This window comes from Podarcis cretensis (assembly GCF_951804945.1).
Source record: "Podarcis cretensis genome assembly, chromosome: 12".
Lineage (NCBI taxonomy): Eukaryota > Metazoa > Chordata > Lepidosauria > Squamata > Lacertidae > Podarcis > Podarcis cretensis.
This window is the reverse complement of record NC_137181.1, coordinates 6,571,439-6,591,036: the sequence shown is the minus strand read 5'-3', so window position 1 is coordinate 6,591,036 and position 19,598 is coordinate 6,571,439. Positions and strand designations below refer to the sequence as shown.

Here is a 19,598-nt window from a genome sequence, read left to right as displayed (position 1 = left end):
TATGAATTTCCACCAGGGTTATTCTTTAGTAAGCGCATTTATAACTGCAGCCTAAGATTACCCTAAAGTCTGCTGTCCAGTTAATTGGGGACATCTTAAATCAAAAGGCTTTGAATCAATAAACATTAAGTTATTCCTTATTATTATTATTATTACCGTTCATTTAAATGCTTCAATTTTTTTCTCCCCCTCAGTATGTACAGTCACTTAAAAAAAAAAAAAATGGGCAGAGGGTCCTTGAATAACTTTCTCAACACCTTACCATTCTTTATGGCTGGACTTCACCTGTTGAGTTTGCCTGTAATGCATCTGTTAAAAGCACAAAACTTTCCATCGAAGGAGGCGAATCTGGCAAAGAACGTAGGAAATGGTCTTGTTCTGCATGAGATCAGTGGCCCACTTTGCAGGGCCATAACAGGACCAGATACAGAGGAAGACTGACGCTTTATGAATGGGGTGTCAGAAGAGCTGACCGCTTTTTATTTTTAGGCTATGGGGGAAGTGACAAGATTTTGCTGAAATTAGGGTTTGGAGGGAAATTTAGGATGAATCATGGGAATTCTAGAGTTGGAAGGGATCCTGGCGGTCATCTAGTCCGACCCCCTGCAATGCATGACAGATGCCCATCCAACCTCTCAGGATTAACTGTTTTCATTAAGGCTTCCCCTCTCACTAATCCAAACACTGGCTCCTGTGCATTTAATAATTATACAGATTTTTTTTTTTTAATAGGTGTGGGTAGCTTTAGCGGGAGCAAGAAAACTCTTACTTAAATGCCCCTTTTCTGCTTCAGTTGGAAGATTTGTCAGCTGCTGTGCTTCCACGTGCTCTTTTGTAAAAATAAAAAATGAGAGTACTGTATTAGTTACTGCTATACACTGTTCTTTCACAGAGCAGTGCAAACAGATCATAAAGCCTTGGGGAACTTGCAGTTTAAATTTTAACTAGCGGGAAGGAGGAAGTGCAGATGATGGAACGGGTGAGGCAGGAGATCCAGTGTTACTTCAGTGGTTTCAGAGTTGTGGCGTTGGAAGGGGCACCGAGGGTCATCTAGTCCAACCCCTGCAAAGCGGGAATCTCAAGACATGGTCAACCACCAAATTTGAAACCACACCTTTCTCCGTGTAGAGATGAGGGCTTAGGCAAGCACCTGGCTTGTCTATAAACAAGAATGTTGCTAGCAGGCCTGATTGAAATCAATAGCAGGGAGTTCCAAAGAGCAGGCTTTCTTTCCAAGAATGAGGGTTACCCCCCCCCCCATTTCCCCAGTGCAAGGCTCCTGAGCCTCGATAAACCTGCAACAAAGGCAGACTTTGAGCCACTGAAGTTTCCCACACCATCACCACATCCCCATGCCCAGAGAGGCTCATCTTAAGTAGTTACGATGACTGCACGACCCATCCACAACAGGTCGCAAGGTGGTTAAATTGGTCTCAACTAGGGCCAGGGCCTTTTCAGCACTGGCCCCGACGTGGTGGAACGCTCTGTCACAAGAGATTAGGGCCCTGCGGGACTTGATATCTTTCCGCAGGGCCTGCAAGACAGAGCTGTTCCGCCTCGCCTTTGGTTTTGGACTCAAGTCTGACCCTTATGTTTCCCTCAGGGTCTTGATTTATCAGCTATTTTAAAATGAGGCTGCATTTTAAATTGCATTTTAACCTGTATTTTAAATTGGGGTTTGTTTGTTTTCCCTATTATGTTGTTGTAAACAAAAATTGCCCTTTTCCCTTATGGGGTATATCCAAGAGCCCATATATGTCCTTACATAGGTTCTCTATTGGTAGGAAAGAATAACAGAGGCCAACCAGAGAATATTGAGAAGCAAAGCAGCTAGTAAGCTTGATCTTTATTGATCTGTTGCAACAGGGTGCTCCCCTTTACGGGCAGGAGAGAGGAGGGACCCAGAAAAATGGCGTGCAAGGCTTTATAAAGACTTTTGAAATTGCCACCCTGTAGATCAAGACCACCCCCAGAAAAATCATACATACATCAATCACAGAAGGGGTGTAACCTAAGACTACGCCTCAGATACATCATACCTACATCACAGAAAAGGCGGTCTAAAACAGAAATTTTGAATGTTGCTTTTCTCCTGTCCTTGTTTATCTCCTGTCTGGCAGGTTACTTAATTGGATACCCTGCTTACTTGATTGGATTTCCTAGTGAGCCTGGCTAGTCTTTTGTAATGATAAATACTTAGTTCCTGGACCAGGGCACAGGCTCACACCCTATTCAAGACAAAATTAAAAAAATTCCTTCCAGTAGCACCTTAAAGACCAACTTGGTATGAGCTTTCGTGTGCATGCACACTTCTTCAGATACACTGAAACAGAAGTCACCAGACCCTTCTATATATACCCTATACCGTATATTTATGTATAAATTTACATAAATTTATTTATGTAAAATGTAATAATAAATTTTTACATAAATAAATACATTACATAAATGTAATGTAGTACATTTATTTATGTATACCAGACCCTTCTATATATACCCTATTCAAACACAGACATACCTTTAAGACAGGATTTGTGGAGGAAAAGACAATGGGGAGGCTTTTCCATTTTCCTTTGACCTTGCAGAGAAAACATTTGGACAATTTGGGAATCAAAGTGGTTCCAGGTCGGCCTTCCTGTGCTGATCTATGTACGTGCTTGGTTGGTACACTTATGAACATTTAACATATGTCTAAGACCATAAAATTCCTATCACAATATTTTTACTGTAATTTTACTGTTGTTAGCCGCCCTGAGCCCTGAGGGCGGGATATTATTATTATTATTATTATTATGCGGTTGCTAATATTTTAATGTTCCATTATTTTAATGTTGTGTTTTATTTTTGTTTTTAAGTTGTAATCATTCATCTTGTTTTTATTATTGCTTGTAAGCCGCTCTGAGCCTGGCCTTGGCTGGGGAGGGCGGGGTATAAATAAATTATTATTATTATTATTATTATTATTATGCGGTTGCTAATATTTTAATGTTCCATTATTTTAATGTTGTGTTTTATTTTTGTTTTTAAGTTGTAATCATTCATCTTGTTTTTATTATTGCTTGTAAGCCGCTCTGAGCCTGGCCTTGGCTGGGGAGGGCGGGGTATAAATAAATTATTATTATTATTATTATTATTATTATTATGCGGTTGCTAATATTTTAATGTTCCATTATTTTAATGTTGTGTTTTATTTTTGTTTTTAAGTTGTAATCATTCAACTTGTTTTTTATTATTGCTTGTAAGCCGCTCTGAGCCCGGCCTTGGCTGGGGAGGGCGGGGTATAAATAAAAAATTATTATTATTATTATTATTAAAGAGAGTTGGCCACCCCCCTCCCAGCAACTTGGTGCGGCCCGTATCCCCCCCCACGGGCACGAGGCGCGATGGTGTCTCCCAAAGCTTGCGGAAGTTGCTGCAGGAAGCGAGTTCTGCAGGCAGCACGTGAGTCGCCAAGTGGGGGAGGCTTTTGGCTGGGCGGGGGAGGCGAGCTGCTCTGCTTGCAGAAGTGGGAGGGGGGGGAGGCTGACAGTTAAGAGCAGCCCCCCCAAAAAAACAGAATGGCCGGAAAGGTACGGGGGGGGGGCGTGCATTTATGTACATTTCTCTTACCTGTTACGCCCATAGCTGTCAACTTTTCCCTTTTCTTGCGAGGAATCCTTTTTTTTAATATATAAATATTTATTGAGATTTTTTTTAAATACAAAATGCAAAAATGATAAACAATATAACATGAATCATAACACGTTTTTTCAAAACTTCTTTGGACTCCCTCGCGTCTCCCACTCCCACTTACATCATTATGATCTTTTTCCAGCAATTTATCATCTTGTTTACATTCTTAAATCTCGTTCAATTAATCTAATCTAATAATTCTCCAAAAATTTTATATTTTCCTCAATCTCACTTATCGTCAAATTCAAATCTAATTCAATGGTAGGCAGTTATTTATGATCTAGCATCCTTCTTAGCCTTCTACCAAATTACAATACTTTTGTAAATAAATCTTGAATTTCTTCCAGTCTTCTTCAACCCTCTCTTCTCCCAGGTCTCGAATTCTGCCAGTCATCTCGGCCAGTTGCATATAGTCCATCAGCTGCATCTGCCACTCTTCCAGTGTGGGTAGATCTTGAGTTTTCCAATTCTTAGCGATGAGTATCCTTGCTGCCGTTGTTGCATACATAAAAAATGTTTGGTCCTTCTTTAACACCTTCTGGCCGACAATACCCAGAAGGAAGGCCTCTGGTTTCTTAGTGAAGGTATACCTAAATACCTTTTTCAACTCATTATATATCATTTCCCAGAAGGCCTTCACTCTAGGGCAAGTCCACCAGAGGTGAAAGAATGTTCCTTCATGTTCTTTACATTTCCAGGAATCCTATTCGGAATAAGGGAGTTTCCCCTTAAAAAAGGGGAAACGTTGATAGCTATGGATACGCCTGCGTTGCTGGGGGGTTGGGCTAGATGACCCCAGGGTCCCTTCCAACTGTACTGTCTGTCTGTCCGTCTATCTATCCAGTGGTTTTTTATTATAAAAAATGTTTAGGGGTACTCTCATTTCGACTCAAGAAAATCACAGATTTTGGAGTTCAGATCGGGAAAAATAAATACAGTAAATGGACAAAAGTACAAAGATTCACAAAATGTTTATCTATCTATCCATGCAATCTTCCCGAAAGCAAACCTTGCTGAGTTCAGTGCGACTTACTCCCAGGCAAGGCTTGCTGTTAGGTTGCAATGCTACGGATACCGGCTTGAGCAGGGGCCAGCAAACTTTTCCAGCAGGGAACTGGTCCACTTTCCCTCAGACCATTTGGGGGGCCGGACTATATTTTGGAAAGGAAAAAAAAAAAGAATGAATTCTTATGTCCCACAAATAACCCACAGATGCATTTTAAATAAAAGGACACATTCCACTCATGTAAAAACACGCTGATTCCCTGACCATCTGCGGGCCGGATTTAAAAGTCAATTGGGCCGTATCCGGCCCCCGGGCCTCAGTTTGCCTACCGATGGATTTGAGAGTACTTACCTGTCAAAACTAGAGGGACGCAGGTGGCGCTGTGGGTTAAAGCCTCAGCGCCTAGGACTTGCCGATTGAAAGGTCGGCGGTTCGAATCCCTGCGGCGGGGTGCGCTCCCGCTGCTCGGTCCCAGTGCCTGCCAACCTAGCAGTTTGAAAGCACCTCCAGGTGCAAGTAGATAAATAGGGACCGCTTACCAGCGGGAAGGTAAACGGCGTTTCCGTGTGCGGCTCTGGCTCTGGCTCTGGCTCCGGCCAGAGCAGCGATGTCACGCTGGCCACGTGACCCGGAATTGTCTCCGGACAGCGCTGGCCCCTGGCCTCTTAAGTGAGATGGGCGCACAACCCCAGAGTCTGTCAAGACTGGCCCGTATGGGCAGGGGTACCTTTACCTTTTTACCTGTCAAAACTTGGTGGGACTTATTTCTGAGGAAATAAGCACAGGCTTTCCCTCGTTAAGACACTTGGGTACAGTATCTTAGATCGTAGCTTTTTAAAAATTACCCCACCCGCCTTCTTGGCCTTGAGAAACTGTGCTTTGTCCCACTGGGTTGTCTGTGATAATTGACAAACACGGTAGAGATGGAGGGAAGTGCTTTGCAAGTGAAGACGGTGAAACCTCTGCATTGTTTCTTCGTGTGGAGCCCTAGTGAACACACTCCAGAACGTAAGTTCTGAATAAAGGTGCACAAGAGCAGGCTGACAAATTATTTTGGAAATCACACACACACCCTGGTGCTCTTCAGATGGTTTGGGCTGCAACACCTACAACGTTTTTTTGAAGCCTGCTGCCAGAAACAGAACACTGGTGTTTCCAAGCTGCCAGATTTGTCCTAACCTGCCCAGATTGTTGTCATTTAAGTCAGGCATCGAAGTCACGTATTTGATGTTTTTTACCTTCGGAGTTGTTGCTGTATTTAATATTTGTTGTTGTTTTAAATAGACTTCAGAGAGAGTCACTCTTGCTTCTATCTGAAAAAAAATTAATCTTTGCAAGTATGAAGTACAGCTAAAGCATCTTCTTTTCATCTTAGGAAAAAGGCATTCTCTGTGCTCCTAAACACTCTACGCTTCATTTCTTAAAACAAAGCCTTTTCCCTTCAGAAAGGGACTACCTGTGGCCATATCGGTTTTGCTACGAGGGCTCTTTGTAAAGGTTTGCTAAAGACACAAGATCCATCTTGCATCATTAGCTGTGGCATGTAGCTTGGCACTTTGTGACTTGTGTTGGGGGTTGTGTGGCTCTTCTAAGGCTTGGAATGCCTGTTGTGTTAATTTATCCAGAGTAAGCGTGTTTTGATTATTGGCCTTCTTGGAAAAACAAACAAACCCAGTTCTCCTATTGATACGTTATTTCATTTACATGCAATGCAGGAATCCTGGCCAAAGGAATCCTGGCCAAAGCCATTTCTGGTGGGCTTAAACTACCAGCCTTCTAGTTAACAGCCATGAATGTATGCATGGTGTCCTGAACTGTCCAAAGATGGGATATGCACACTGAAGCTATTTTTCTTCAGAGTAGTATTCAGCCAAGTGAACGGATCTCTGGCTTGAGGGGAAGGGGCACAAGAGGCTCCCTGGGTCTCTGGATCTGACCCATGAGACCCTCCAAGGCTGCACCCCCTCACCAGATCCACTTGGCACCTTCCTTGGGCATGTGGGTCTGGCTGAAATTTGCCCTTGAACTCTGATGACACCTCTGGCTCGCATGGATGGAGGAGGGTTAAGCACATGGGAGCGAACTAACTTTGGCTGCTCCTCCAATTTTTGCCTCTGGTACGCCTAACCACTGGTATACCTGAAGGAGCATCTCCACCCCCATCGTTCTACCTGGACACTGAGGTCCAGTGCCGAGGGCCTTCTGGCGGTTCCCTCACTGCGAGAAGCCAACCAGGCAGAGGGCCTTCTCGGTGGTGGCACCCGCCCTGTGGAATGCCCTCCCACCAGATGTCAAAGAGAAAAACAACTACCAGACTTGTAGAAGACATCTGAAGGCAGCCCTGTTTAGGGAAGCTTTTAATGTTTAATAGGTTACTGTATTTTAATATTCTGTTGGAAGCCGCCCAGAGTGGCTGGGGAAGCCCAGCCAGATGGGCAGGGTATAAATAAATTATTATTATTATTATTATTATTATTATTATTATTATTATTATTTATGTGACCTCCACTTCCGAAAGATTACTTAGAAAGGAATGTGGCCTTTGGGCTGTCTCTTCCCACCCAGGCAGTATAGAAGTTTTGCAGCTTAGAATTCACATCTCCCTGGGCTCTGTCACTTAAGTCCACACAAATACAATGAGCAAAGTCACGGCCTCTTTTGAGAGCACAACAGAATACTAAAACTTTAACATTTCTTAAGCCTGTTGCTTTCTCTGTTTTCCTCCTGCGATGAGGCTACATTTTAATATTTTAATGTTCCATTATTTTAATGTTGTGTTTTATTTTTGTTTTTAAGTTGTAATCATTCATCTTGTTTTTATTATTGCTTGTAAGCCGCTCTGAGCCTGGCCTTGGCTGGGGAGAGCGGGGTATAAATAAATTATTGTTGTTGTTGTTGTTGTTGTTGTTATTATTATTATTATTATTATTACTATTATTATTATTATTATTATTATTATTATTATTATTATTATATCCAGGCGCCTGAGGATTGGAATCTTGAGCTCCCTGAGGATTGGCGTTCTACTTTAAAATAAAGGAAGGAAAGAAGACTTCCGGGCTCGTTCTCTCCTGTCCTTCACCATGTTTGGCTCATCCCGAGGGGGCGTGAGAGGAGGGCAGGACCAGTTTAACTGGGAAGATGTAAAGACCGACAAACAAAGGGAAAACTACCTAGGTAGGGAGATGACCCTCTGCTGTCTTTTGACTGCTGAAGGCTGAGTTAGCTCCAACCGTCAGCTATGTGCTGAAATGACTATGAGTCTGTTTGAGAAGTCCTGAGTTTGAATCTCGCCCTCCATGGCCTTTGGCAGGGCATTCTGTCTCTCCCCTCTTTCCTCCTCTGCAATGCAGAGGAGATGAAATTCAGTCCCACAATCTGAAGGGTTTTGGTGTGGCAGAGGTGCCGGGAGAGGACACTCATTGCAAAACAGCCAAAATGTGAACAGAGGCAGCCTGGGCTTTGGACCTTTGCATCATCTGGAGCCAGCATGATGTAGTGGTTAAGCGCAGTAGACTCGTAATCTGCTGAATCGTGTTCGCTTCCCCGCTCCTCCACATGCAGCTGCTGGGTGACCTTGGGCCAGTCACACTTCTCTGAAGTGTGACTGCTTGAGAGCAGTACATGTGAAAAGGATCTAGGAGTCTTGGTTGACCACAAACTTGACATGAGCCAACAGTGTGACGCGGCAGCTAAAAAAGCCAATGCAATTCTGGGCTGCATCAAGAGGAGTATAGCATCTAGATCAAGGGAAGTAATAGTGCCACTGTATTCTGCTCTGGTCAGACCTCACCTGGAGTACTGTGTCCAGTTCTGGGCACCACAGTTCAAGAAGGACACTGACAAACTGGAACGTGTCCAGAGGAGGGCAACCAAAATGGTCAAAGGCCTGGAAACGATGCCTTATGAGGAACGGCTAAGGGAGCTGGGCATGTTTAGCCTGGAGAAGAGGAGGTTAAGGGGTGATATGATAGCCATGTTCAAATATATAAAAGAATGTCACATAGAGGCGGGAGAAAGGTTGTTTTCTGCTGCTCCAGAGAAGCGGACACGGAGCAATGGTTCCAAACTACAAGAAAGAAGATTCCACCTAAACATTAGGAAGAACTTCCTGACAGTAAGAGCTGTTCGACAGTGGAATTTGCTGCAAAGGAGTGTGGTGGAGTCTCCTTCTTTGGAGGTCTTTAAGCAGAGGCTTGACAACCATATGTCAGGAGTGCTCTGGTGGTGTTTCCTGCTTGGCAGGGGGTTGGACTCGATGGCCCTTGTGGTCTCTTCCAACTCTTTGATTCTATTCTATGATTCTATGATTCTAAGTCTCTCAGCCCCACTCACCTCACAGAGTGTTTGTTGTGGAGAAGGAAGGGAAAGAAGAATGTTAGCTGCTTTGAGACTCCTTTGGGTAGTGATAAAGTGGGATATCAAATCCAAACTCTTCTCCATCTTGTTAGAGGTCTCTCAGCAGTCACACACTCTAGTCCTGCTCTGAGTTTTGTTTTCATTTATCTTTCTCCTTTTAATGTTCAGGGAACTCCTTGATGGCACCCGTAGGCCGGTGGCAGAAGGGGAAGGATCTCACGTGGTACGCCAAGGGAAAGAAAGGTGACGCTCCTCTCTCCCGGGAAGATGAGCTGGCTGCTGTCCGGCGGGCAGAAGAGGAGGCCATGATGGCAGCCTTGTAAGTCTTAGACACAGTCGCCTGGCTATGTTTGCTGCCCACGGCTGTAACAGCAGCTGGGTGTGACATCAACATCCTCTTACCCAGTTGAGAAGAGCTGTCCTTTCTTCTATCCCCGTGATCATCAAAGCCGAGAGAATATTTTCCCATTTTATACCGATGTTGTCAGGGAACTGCCATCGGAGCTCAGGGTGGTGGAGAGGCTCTCGGATGCTGGGAGACTCTCGGATGCTGAGGAGGGAACCAGCAGGGGGAGAGGGAGAGAAGAAGGGAAGGAGGTGAGGCTCAGAGACGCTTCAAGCGAGACCAGTGGGGAGAGCTCAGGACCTCCCCTTGGAACGCCCACTCTGCGCAGAAAGCTGTCGCGCAGAGAATCAAGGAGGAGACTTTCTGTCAAAGAGCTTTTATGTTGGAAGAAATTCAGGAAACGCCCATTGACGGATTCTGCCAGTGATTAAGGCAGCCATGCACTCATGGCTGTCCGGTTAGGGAAAGTTTGAAACTAACTACAAAACTAGGAGCGTTTTAGCGCTTACGCACAAGCAACCCCTTATCCCATTAAAGGTAAAGGTAAAGGTACCCCTGCCCGTACGGGCCAGTCTTGACAGACTCTGGGGTTGTGCGCCCATCTCACTTAAGAGGCCAGGGGCCAGCGCTGTCCGGAGACACTTCCGGGTCACGTGGCCAGCGTGACAAAGCTGCATCTGGCGAGCCAGAGCCGCACACGGAAACGCCGTTTACCTTCCCGCTGGTAAGCGGTCCCTATTTATCTACTTGCACCCGGAGGTGCTTTCGAACTGCTAGGTTGGTAGGCGCTGGGACCGAGCAGCGGGAGCTCACCCCGCCGCAGGGATTCGAACCGCCGACCTTTCGATCGGCAAGTCCTAGGCGCTGAGGCTTTAACCCACAGCGCCACCTGCGTCCCATTACAGATGTATATATTTATCCAAATAATTTTTACTGGTTTTCTAGTCCACCTCTGCCAGATTTTGTAACTCTCATTTGTATTTCTTTTAAGGGGTTATAAGAACGTGAAGAAGCAGCCGACAGGACTCAGCAAAGAGGTATTTTTATATATATATTTAAAATATTTGTTTGTGTGGAAAATATATATATGTATGTGTGTGTGCATATAAACACAGTTGATCCCAAAGCTCAGAGTATACATACATGAAAACGAGGGTTGTTAACTTATTTAAGTCCTTTCGGTTAATTAGTCAATAGCTAGTTAATCAGTTAATGGATTGTATTTCAATAAAAGTGCTTATTACTAAAACCTCAGTATGTTCCTTTGAAGACGATGAAGGAAGGGCATGTTACAAAATCTAGAGAGCGATAATATTTATAATTTAAAAAATAAAAATATAAAAGAAATAGTGTCTTTTGATATATCGCATCAATTTGGAAATTTGGAAAAGGAAAAAAAAGAATGATGTTGTTTACTCATTAGAATGGATGGGCTTTATTGGTGTAAGGTTTTGTTAACCAGGTGGCAGTTCTAATTAAAGCAGAGTGACTTAACGATGAGGAAACGGTCCAAGCGTCTTCTCCCTAGCTTCGCCCTCTTCCCAAAGCAGCTTAACTCCTGGCATTAAACGCCAACCTTGGCTTTCTCAGATATTTTGCAGGTCAGAACTGCTTGAGTTCTCCCACAGGCACTCTCCCTATAGCAGAGGTTCTCAAGCTTTTTTCTTTGGGCCGCACTTTCAGAATAAAAATTTGCTCGTGCCACACCGAATTTCTGATGAGAAACACAATGGAAAACAAAAAGAAACCGCTCCCAGCAGTTCTTGGATTTACAGCACAGAACACAACTACTTTATAATATGATCGTGGGACATCCTTAAAACAATGCAGCTGCATAAGAGCGTGAATCATTCCCAAAATATAACTACAAATGAGCCTCTTACATACGTACCTTAAATATGCATCCAAAGTCAGTGATAGGTGTGAGCTTGCTTTTGCCAGATAATCTAATTTATATTACGTCTAATTTGAGATTTGAAACAAACCAACTTTCATCTCATCAACGCAAAGACCTTTAGCAACTCCATGGCAGTGCGCAAATTTGTGCTCTTGCTTCATTAGTGTTTTATTTATATTATTCATTCGATTTGTACGCCACCCTTCACCCAGAGATGCCAGGGCGTTTCACGAATTGTCCTCTTAATACCTTGTCTGCAAATATCTTTGCAGGATCTTGCCGAGGTCTGCAAACGTGATGGAGCAGAGCGTGACGAGAAGGCGGTGGATCGTGTGTTGGGCCTGGGGAGTTCGAGGTAGCTGCTGCTGCTGCAATGGACTCAAGTGGCCCTCCCAAAGGGCCAATTATTTGTCTGTCTTGTGCTTGGAAGCATGCTCAATAAACACACGAGACGTAACCGGCTGCGTTCTTAGATAAATAAGGTATACTATTCATAGTATCAAATTATAAATTTCAAAGGAAGTAACTCATAAAGTTCAACAAACGAACAAAGCAGAAGACCCAGTGGATAGGATCGTTCTTTAGTCAGTTCATGCGTAAGGTCCATCCATGTAATGGTTTCTATTCCATCTGTCTGTTCGTAAAGTCAAAAAAATCCACATGAAAGGTTGTTACAGTTCCACAAAATCCTCACACAGAGTCTAGACAAGGATTTCCGGGAAATTGGCCTTGTTTCGCTGTCCTGAGTTTCATCAGTACTTAAAGCTCATATGTGATATTACAGGACAGTGGATCTTATGGCATAATAGTAGCTGCTACTATTATGCCATAAGATCCACTGTCCTGTAATCCTTGTCTAGACTCTGAAAGGATTTTGTGGAACTGTAACAACCTTTCATGAGGGACGCAGGTGGCGCTGTGGGTTAAACCACAGAGCCTAGGACTTGCCAATCAGAAGGTTGGTGGTTCGAATCCCCGTGACGGGGTGAGCTCCCATTATTTGGTCCCTGCTCCTGTCCACCTAGCAGTTCGAAAGCACATCAAAGTGCAAGTAGATAAATAGGTACCACTCCAGTGGGAAGGTAAACGGCGTTTCCGTGCGCTGCTCTGGCTTCACTAGAAGTGGCTTAGTCATGCTGGCCACATGACCTGGAAGCTGTACGCCGGCTCCCTCGGCCAATAAAGCAAGATGAGCGCTGCAACCCCAGAGTCGGACACAACTGGACCTAATGGTCAGGGGTCCCTTTACCTTTACCTAACAACCTTTCATGTAGATTTTTTGGACTTTACGAACAGACAGATGGAACAGACACCATTACACAGATGGACCTTATACATGAACTGACTAAAGAATGATCTGATCCACTGGGTCTTCTGCTTTGTTCGTTTGTTGAACTTTATGAGTTACTTCCGTTGAAATTTATAATCTGATACTATGAATAGTATACCTTATTTATCTAAGAACACAGCCGGTTATGTCTCGTGTGTTTATTGTGTTTGGAAGTGGCATGGCTATTCCTGCAGACTTTACGCCGTGTGTATGTCTTGTTCTGTGTACATCTCCATTAGTCTTTAAACCAGAGCTTTCCAAACTGTGTGTCGCGACACGTTAGTGTGTCAGCTGCAGTGTGTACGTTTGTTATGCAAACTCTCCCCACGCTTTTCCCGGGCTGGAAAGGGGCTGGTTTAACCTCTGGTTTGATAGTAAAACTGAATCACTGTGTGATGCATGCCTGAAAGGTGTGAAAAATTTGGAAAGCTCCATTTTAAACCCTTGACGTCCCTTCCAACTCTCCAATTCTATGATTCTGTTTACAGTGGTACCTTGGTTCTCAAACTTAATCCATTCCAGAATTCCGTTCCAAAACCAAAGTGTTCCAAAACCAAGGCGCGCTTTCCCATAGAAAGTAATGCAAAACTGATTAATCCATTCCAGACTTTTAAAAACAACCTCTAAAACAGCAATTTAACATGAATTTTACTATTTAACGAGACCACTGATCCATAAAATGAAAGCAATAATCAATGGACTGTACTAGAAAATAAATAATACAGTATTGTAGATAATAAAAATTTATTTATTTATTTATTCTTACCTGCACTGATGATAGTCATTGTTTGGATGGGGCGCTTTTATCCATTTCCTCAGTCACACAATCAATCAGTTGGTAGCTAAACTGGGTTCCACACAGTCACAAAAACAAATTAACCGAAAAAGCCTCAAAAACAAAAAAAGCAAAATAAATAGCAAAAACAAAAGCGTCAAACTTAATCCGTTCCGGACATCGTTTTGACTTCTGAAATGTTCAAAAACCAAGGCGTGGCTGCTGATTGGTGCAGGCACCCCGGAAACAATAGCCGACAGCCACACTGGATGTTTGGCTTCTGAAAAATGTTAGAAAACTGGAACACTTATTTCTGGGTTTTCAGCATTTGGGAACCAAGGCACCACTGTATTTATTTTTTGTTTATTAGAGTTATTACCCTGCAGCTCCCTCTAAAGGAGCCCAGGGCAGTTACGTGTAGAAGTCACAAGAGGTTTACCTCCTTTTTAGCTACTGTTGATTTCAGTCTTTTGAATGCATTTAAGTAATCAGTTTTTAACTTTTATATATGTATATATAGAGAGAGTTTTAATGTTTTTTAAAAAATATTTTTTGTAAACCACTTAGCAGTTTTCTTAACATTAGAGCGATATATAAATTTTGTGAAATTATATTGCTTCATAGGAACCGATTAAGGAGCGAGAAACAACGATAATATCCTAGTCTTAACTTTTCCTTCCAGGTGTGACGCGAGCAGGATGATGTTTTCCAAAGAAGACAAAGAAGCTGCCAAGATGGGCCTTTCAGTCTTCACGGTAAGTTATTGACATTCCCTCTCCACCTCCGGAAAGTGAGGAAGACCTTAAAGGTGTCAGATGCCGCTGGTCAGCACCCCAGTCTACATTTGTCTGTGTATTCCTAAAATATACCAGTTTTCCCTTTCCATTGACAAATGCCCACTGTGGTGTACAGAAGATTAAGAAATCTAAATCATGCAGCTTGAAACACATGTTTAAAGGTAAAGGTAAAGGGACCCCTGACAGTTAGGTCCAGTCGTGGCCGACTCTGGGGTTGTGGCGCTCATCTCGCTTTATTGGCCGAGGGAGCCAGCGTACAGCTTCCGGGTCATGTGGCCAGCATGACTAAGCTGCTTCTGGCGAACCAGAGCAGCACACGGAAACGCCGTTTACCTTCCCGCCAGAGTGGTACCTATTGTTCTACTTGCACTTTGACATGCTTTCGAATTGCTAGGTTGGCAGGAGCTGGGACCGAGCAACGGGAGCTCACCCCGTCGCGGGGATTCGAACCGCCGACCTTCTGATCGGCAAGTCCGAGGCTCTGTGGTTTAACCCACAGCGCCATCCGTGTCCCATAACACATGTATAGGAATCACAAAATACTGTTGTATCTGCTGGGAGATCACATTTTTTGTTCCCTTTGTCATTTGTAGATTCTCGACTACTTTTCAGGGCATATTACGCCCCACGAGGAAGTCCACAAATTCCAAAGCTAAATATAACATAGACAAACTGCCATATGTTCACAATAATGGTCATTTGCTGTGATACCCAAATAGATAGAAGTTACTGCAAACCACGGTTTCCTTCTGCACCCGAACTGGAAACCATGGACTGCATCACTTCAGGCTAGTTGGGTGTCAGATTGAATGTTTGAATTCTCCCTTTTAACTTAGGAAAAAGAAGCTGAGTGTGTTGGGGAGCTTGCTAAGCTGACCTCGTTTTTGCAGGCACACCGCTTTTCTCAGTGTAGAGATTATCACGCCCAAGGGAGTTTTGAAACATGCATCTCTTCCCCCTCCAGCCTGAAATTATGATATAGTCCAGCAAAAGCTTTGCTGCTTGACTTTGCAGATTGCATAAACTGAGCAGAAGGGCTCCTTCCATTGGGAAAAGCTGTTCTCTCCTCCAATAAGCATCTATCTAGATCTGGCCAAGATTCCTTCATTCTTGTGACTTGTTTTCTCTCTGAAACCCCAGCACCATCGAACAGCAAGCAGTCCAGAGGCTTCGGCTACCAAAAAGAAACCGGATAAAGAAGAGGAAACGGGAGCTGCAGAGTAAGAAACCTCCCAGGCGTCCTCTTGTCTCTCGGGCCTAGGGAGATCATAGAATTGTAGAGCTGGGAGAGACCCCAAGGGCCTTCTCGGTGGTGGCACCTGTCCTGTGGAATGCCCTCCCACCAGATGTCAAAGAGAAAAACAACTACCAGACTTTTAGAAGACATCTGAAGGCAGCCTGTTTAGGAGAGCTTTTAATGTTTAATAGGTTATTGTATTTTGGTGTTCTGTTGGAAGCCGCCCAGAGTGGCTGGGGAAGCCCAGCCAGATGGGCGGGGTATTTTATTATTATTATTATTATTATTATTATTATTATTATTATTATGTCCAACCCCCTGCAATGCTAGAAGGGCAGCTGTTTTTCTGAATTCAAGGAGGAGGCCCTCAAACTGGGTAGGATTCTGAGGAGAATGAAAGATGGGGTTATATCCAATGTAAAAAGAGGAGGCTGAACTCCAGACGTCCCCCCTAGCATAGTAACTTTCCATGGCGTAGCTCAGTTGGTAAAGCATGAGACTTGTAATCTCATGAGTCACGAGTTCAAGTCCCACATTGGGCAAAACATTCCTCTATTGCAGGGGGGTTGGACTACAGTCATACCTCAGGTTGAAGTTGCTTCAGGTCGAGCGTTTTCGGGTTGCGCTCCGCTGTGACCTGGAAGTAACCCAATGTGTTACTTCCGGGTTTCGCCGCTCATGCATGCGCAGACGCTCAAAATGACATCACGCACATGCGCAGAAGCGACGAATTGCGACACGCGCAGATGCGAGTTGTGTTCGCTTCAGAGGTACCACTGTAGATGGCTCTTGAGGGCCTTCCAGCTCTACAATTCTATGATTCATGCGCAAGGAGCTTTTGGCATGTAAATGGGTATCAAATGGGTGGTATAGTCCTATCGGGAGTGTACCATGAACTCACCAGCTGCCGAGTGAGGATTGGAGCGTGTTCCAGTTCTGGAAGCTGCTCAAATTCTGTATCTTGAGCTGGTTGGAGCGGGGGGGGGGGAGAGAGAGATATATTCTGTCTATTACTCTCTTGCCATGCAGGCCAGAGCCCAGCAAGAAACCCAAAAAGAAGAAAGAGAAGAAGAAGAAGAAGCACAAGAAAGAAAAGAAAAAAGAGAAGGAGAAGCATCGTAGAAAAAGAGAAGATTCTTCCTCCGCCGCCTCCTCTTCTCCAGACGACAGAGAGAGGTAACTCAGTGGGTCTCGTTGGCAACAGCCGTGAGTCTTCCACAAACTGCTAGGTTAGGAGAAGTTGGCAACACATAGGAAGTTGCCCTTTTCCGAATCAGGTGCCTGGTCTGCCTCGCTCAGCGTTGTCTACACTGAGTGGCAGGATTTCAGGCAGGGTATCTTTGCCCAAGGGACGTGGGTGGTGCTGTGGGTTAAACCACAGTGCCTAGGACTTGCTGATCAGAAGGTCGGCGGTTTGAATCGCCGCGACGGGGTGAGCTCCCGTTGCTCAGTCCCTGCTCCTCCCAACCTAGCGGTTCGAAAGCACGTCAAAGTGCAAGTAGATAAATAGGTACCGCTCTGGCGGGAAGGTAAATGGCGTTTCCATGCGCTGCTCTGGTTCGCCAGAAGCGGCTTAGTCATGCTGGCCACATGACCCGGAAGCTGTACGCCGACTCCCTCAGCCAATAAAGCGAGATGAGTGCTGCAACCCCAGAGTCAGCCACGACTGGACCTAATGGTCAGGGGTCCCTTTACCTTTACCTTATCTTTGCCCAGCCCCACCTGGAGTTGCCATGGCTTGAGCAGGCGCTCTACCCACTGAGCTGCACTCTTTCCCTTTACTGATAAATCTTGGAGGAGGAATTTGGGCCACCCCAAATGGCTAAAAAGCTACAAGGAAGATCTGGGGAGCTAGCGTGCGATAACCCTTCCTTTTTTTTGCCACTGTGTTGTCGCACTTTTATAAAAAAAAACAGTGGCTGGCTCAAGGTCACCCAGCGAGCTTGTTGGCTGAGCAGGGATTCAAACCCTGGCCTCCCAGTTCCTGGCCCAACACCTTAACCACTGCACCACCCTGGCTCTTTCCTTGAAAGGTGTGTTGGTAAGCATTTTTCCATTGCAGAATTGACATGGCCCATGGCATGAGATATTCTGCTTTAGTACAGGTTGTAAGAGCAGGAGAACATCTGGGATAACTTCTTCTGAGGGAAGGGCCATAGCTCAGGGGTAGGAGCATCTGCTTTGCATGCAGAGGGTCACGGGTTCAATCCCCGGCCTCTCTCAGTAGGGCTCGGAATTTCCTCTTCCTGAAACCCTGGAGAGATGCTGCCAGTCAGTGTGGGCAGTATTAAGCTACTTGACCCAGTTTTAATAATAATAATAATAATAATAATAATAATAATAATAATAATAATTTATTATTTATACCCCGCCCATCTGGCTGAGTTTCCCCAGCCACTCTGGGCAGCTCCCAATCGAGTGTTAAAAACAATACAGCATTAAATATTAAAAATTTCCCTAAACAGGGCTGCCTTCAGATATCTTTTAAAAATAATTATTTCCTTGACGTCTGATGGGAGGGCGTTCCACAGGGCGGGTGCCACTACCGAGAAGGCCCTCTGCCTGGTTCCCTGTAACCTCACTTCTCGCAATGAGGGAACTGTCAGAAGGCCCTCAGAGCTGGACCTCAGTGTCTGGGCTGGACGATGGGGGTGGAGACGCTCCTTCAGGTATACTCGGCCAAGGCCTTTTAGGGCTTGAAAGGTCAGCACCAACACTTTGAATTGTGCTCGGAAACATCCTGGGAGCCAAAGCAGATCTCTCAGGACCGGTGTTATGTGGTCCCAGCGGCCACTCCCAGTCACCAGTCTAGCTGCCGCATTCTGGATTAATTGCAGTTTCCAGGTCACCTTCAAAGGTAACCCCATGTAGAGTGCATCGCAGTAGTCCAAGCGGGAGATAACTAGAGCATGCACCACTCTGGCGAGACAGTCTGCGGGCAGGTAGGGTCTCATCCTGCGTACAAGATGGAGCTGGTAAACAGCTGCCCTGGACACAGATTTGACCTGTGCCTCCATGGACCGCTGTGAGTCCAAAATGACTACCAGGCTGCGCACCTGGTCCTTCAGGGGCACAGTTACCCCATTCAGGACCAGGGAGTCCTCCTGTCCCCTGTCCAATAAAAACAGTACTTCTGTCGTGTCAGGATTCAACCTCAATCTGTTAGCCGCCATCCATCCCCCAATCACCTCCAGACACTCATGCAGGACCTTCACCGCCTTCACTGGTTCTGATTTGAAAGAGAGGTAGAGCTGGGTATCATCTGCATATTGATGAACACCCAGCCCAAAACCCCCTGATGATCTCTCCCAGCAGCTTCATATAGATATTAAAAAGCATGGGGGAGAGGACAGAACCCTGAGGCACCCCACGAGTGAGAGCCCAGGGGTCTGAACACTCATCCCCAACACCACTTTCTGGACACAGCCCAGGAGGAAGGAGCGGAACCACTGTATGACAGTTCCCCCAGTTTAAGGCAGCTTCCTGTTTTTCTTGCAACCTAGGAAGCAGAGGTGCATGCTTTTAATTCATTGCAAATAGCACCTGCAAGCACGCTGCTTGCAAACTGAAGTTTTTCTTCCTCTCCCTCTTTTGCTTCTGACCCTTTCTGTGCTTCCCTGGGAACTGCTGGGTGTCTTGATGATCTGACCCGGCTCTCCTCTGTGCTTGCAGAAAGAGACGACCCGCCTCGCCTCCCGAGCGCCATCCATCATTCTCCCGGCAGGCTGGAGCCAGCCGCCGTGACAGCCATTCATCACCCGCCCAGGAAGAACAGAAACCACCCAGCAGGTGGCGCCGCAGCCCAGCGTCCTCTACCAGCATCAAGGAAGGGACCCCCGGCAGCCGACCCGCCACAAAGACACAGGCCCCCAGCCGCGGAAGGAGGGAGTGTCGAAGTGGCAGCCGGTCCCCGTCTCCTAGGGGCAAAAGCACCGGGCCCCACAAGCGGCGGAGGAGCAGGTCCCCCACATCTCGGGGAGCCAAGAGGAGGCACGACACGGATTCCGACGACTGAGCCTTCATCTGAAACCAAAGAGGCTGGGCCTTTGTTTTTGGCCCCCTCTCCTTGGCTGCTAACTGGATCGAAGTCACGGCTATTGCAAATGTCCCAGAGGTCCTTCTGGAGTCTAGCAGGAAGTAAGGAAGCCACCCCCATCAAATAAATGTTTGTACCTTAAA

General features: G+C 45.4%; 1 protein-coding gene across 1 annotated transcript; it reads left to right on the top strand.

Annotated features, from left to right (window-relative positions):
- Positions 1 to 3,346: 3,346 nt before the first annotated feature.
- Positions 3,347 to 19,598, top strand: LOC307199243 (multiple myeloma tumor-associated protein 2). Its single transcript, XM_079947022.1, has 9 exons — positions 3,347 to 3,441; positions 7,659 to 7,855; positions 9,206 to 9,356; positions 10,375 to 10,420; positions 11,553 to 11,635; positions 14,068 to 14,140; positions 15,323 to 15,402; positions 16,449 to 16,595; positions 19,092 to 19,598. Exons 2-9 carry the CDS (start codon positions 7,762 to 7,764, stop codon positions 19,432 to 19,434), a joined length of 1,017 nt encoding a protein of 338 aa, XP_079803148.1. The 5' UTR covers positions 3,347 to 3,441; positions 7,659 to 7,761; the 3' UTR covers positions 19,435 to 19,598.

Coding starts and splice junctions, on each gene's coding strand:
- LOC307199243 (XM_079947022.1), top strand. CDS start 7,762: ATGTTTGGCTCATCCCGAGGGGGCGTGAGAGGAGGGCAGGACCAGTTT. Junction 14,141..15,322: donor TGGGCCTTTCAGTCTTCACG/GTAAGTTATTGA, acceptor CTGAAACCCCAG/CACCATCGAACAGCAAGCAG. Junction 15,403..16,448: donor GAGGAAACGGGAGCTGCAGA/GTAAGAAACCTC, acceptor CTTGCCATGCAG/GCCAGAGCCCAGCAAGAAAC.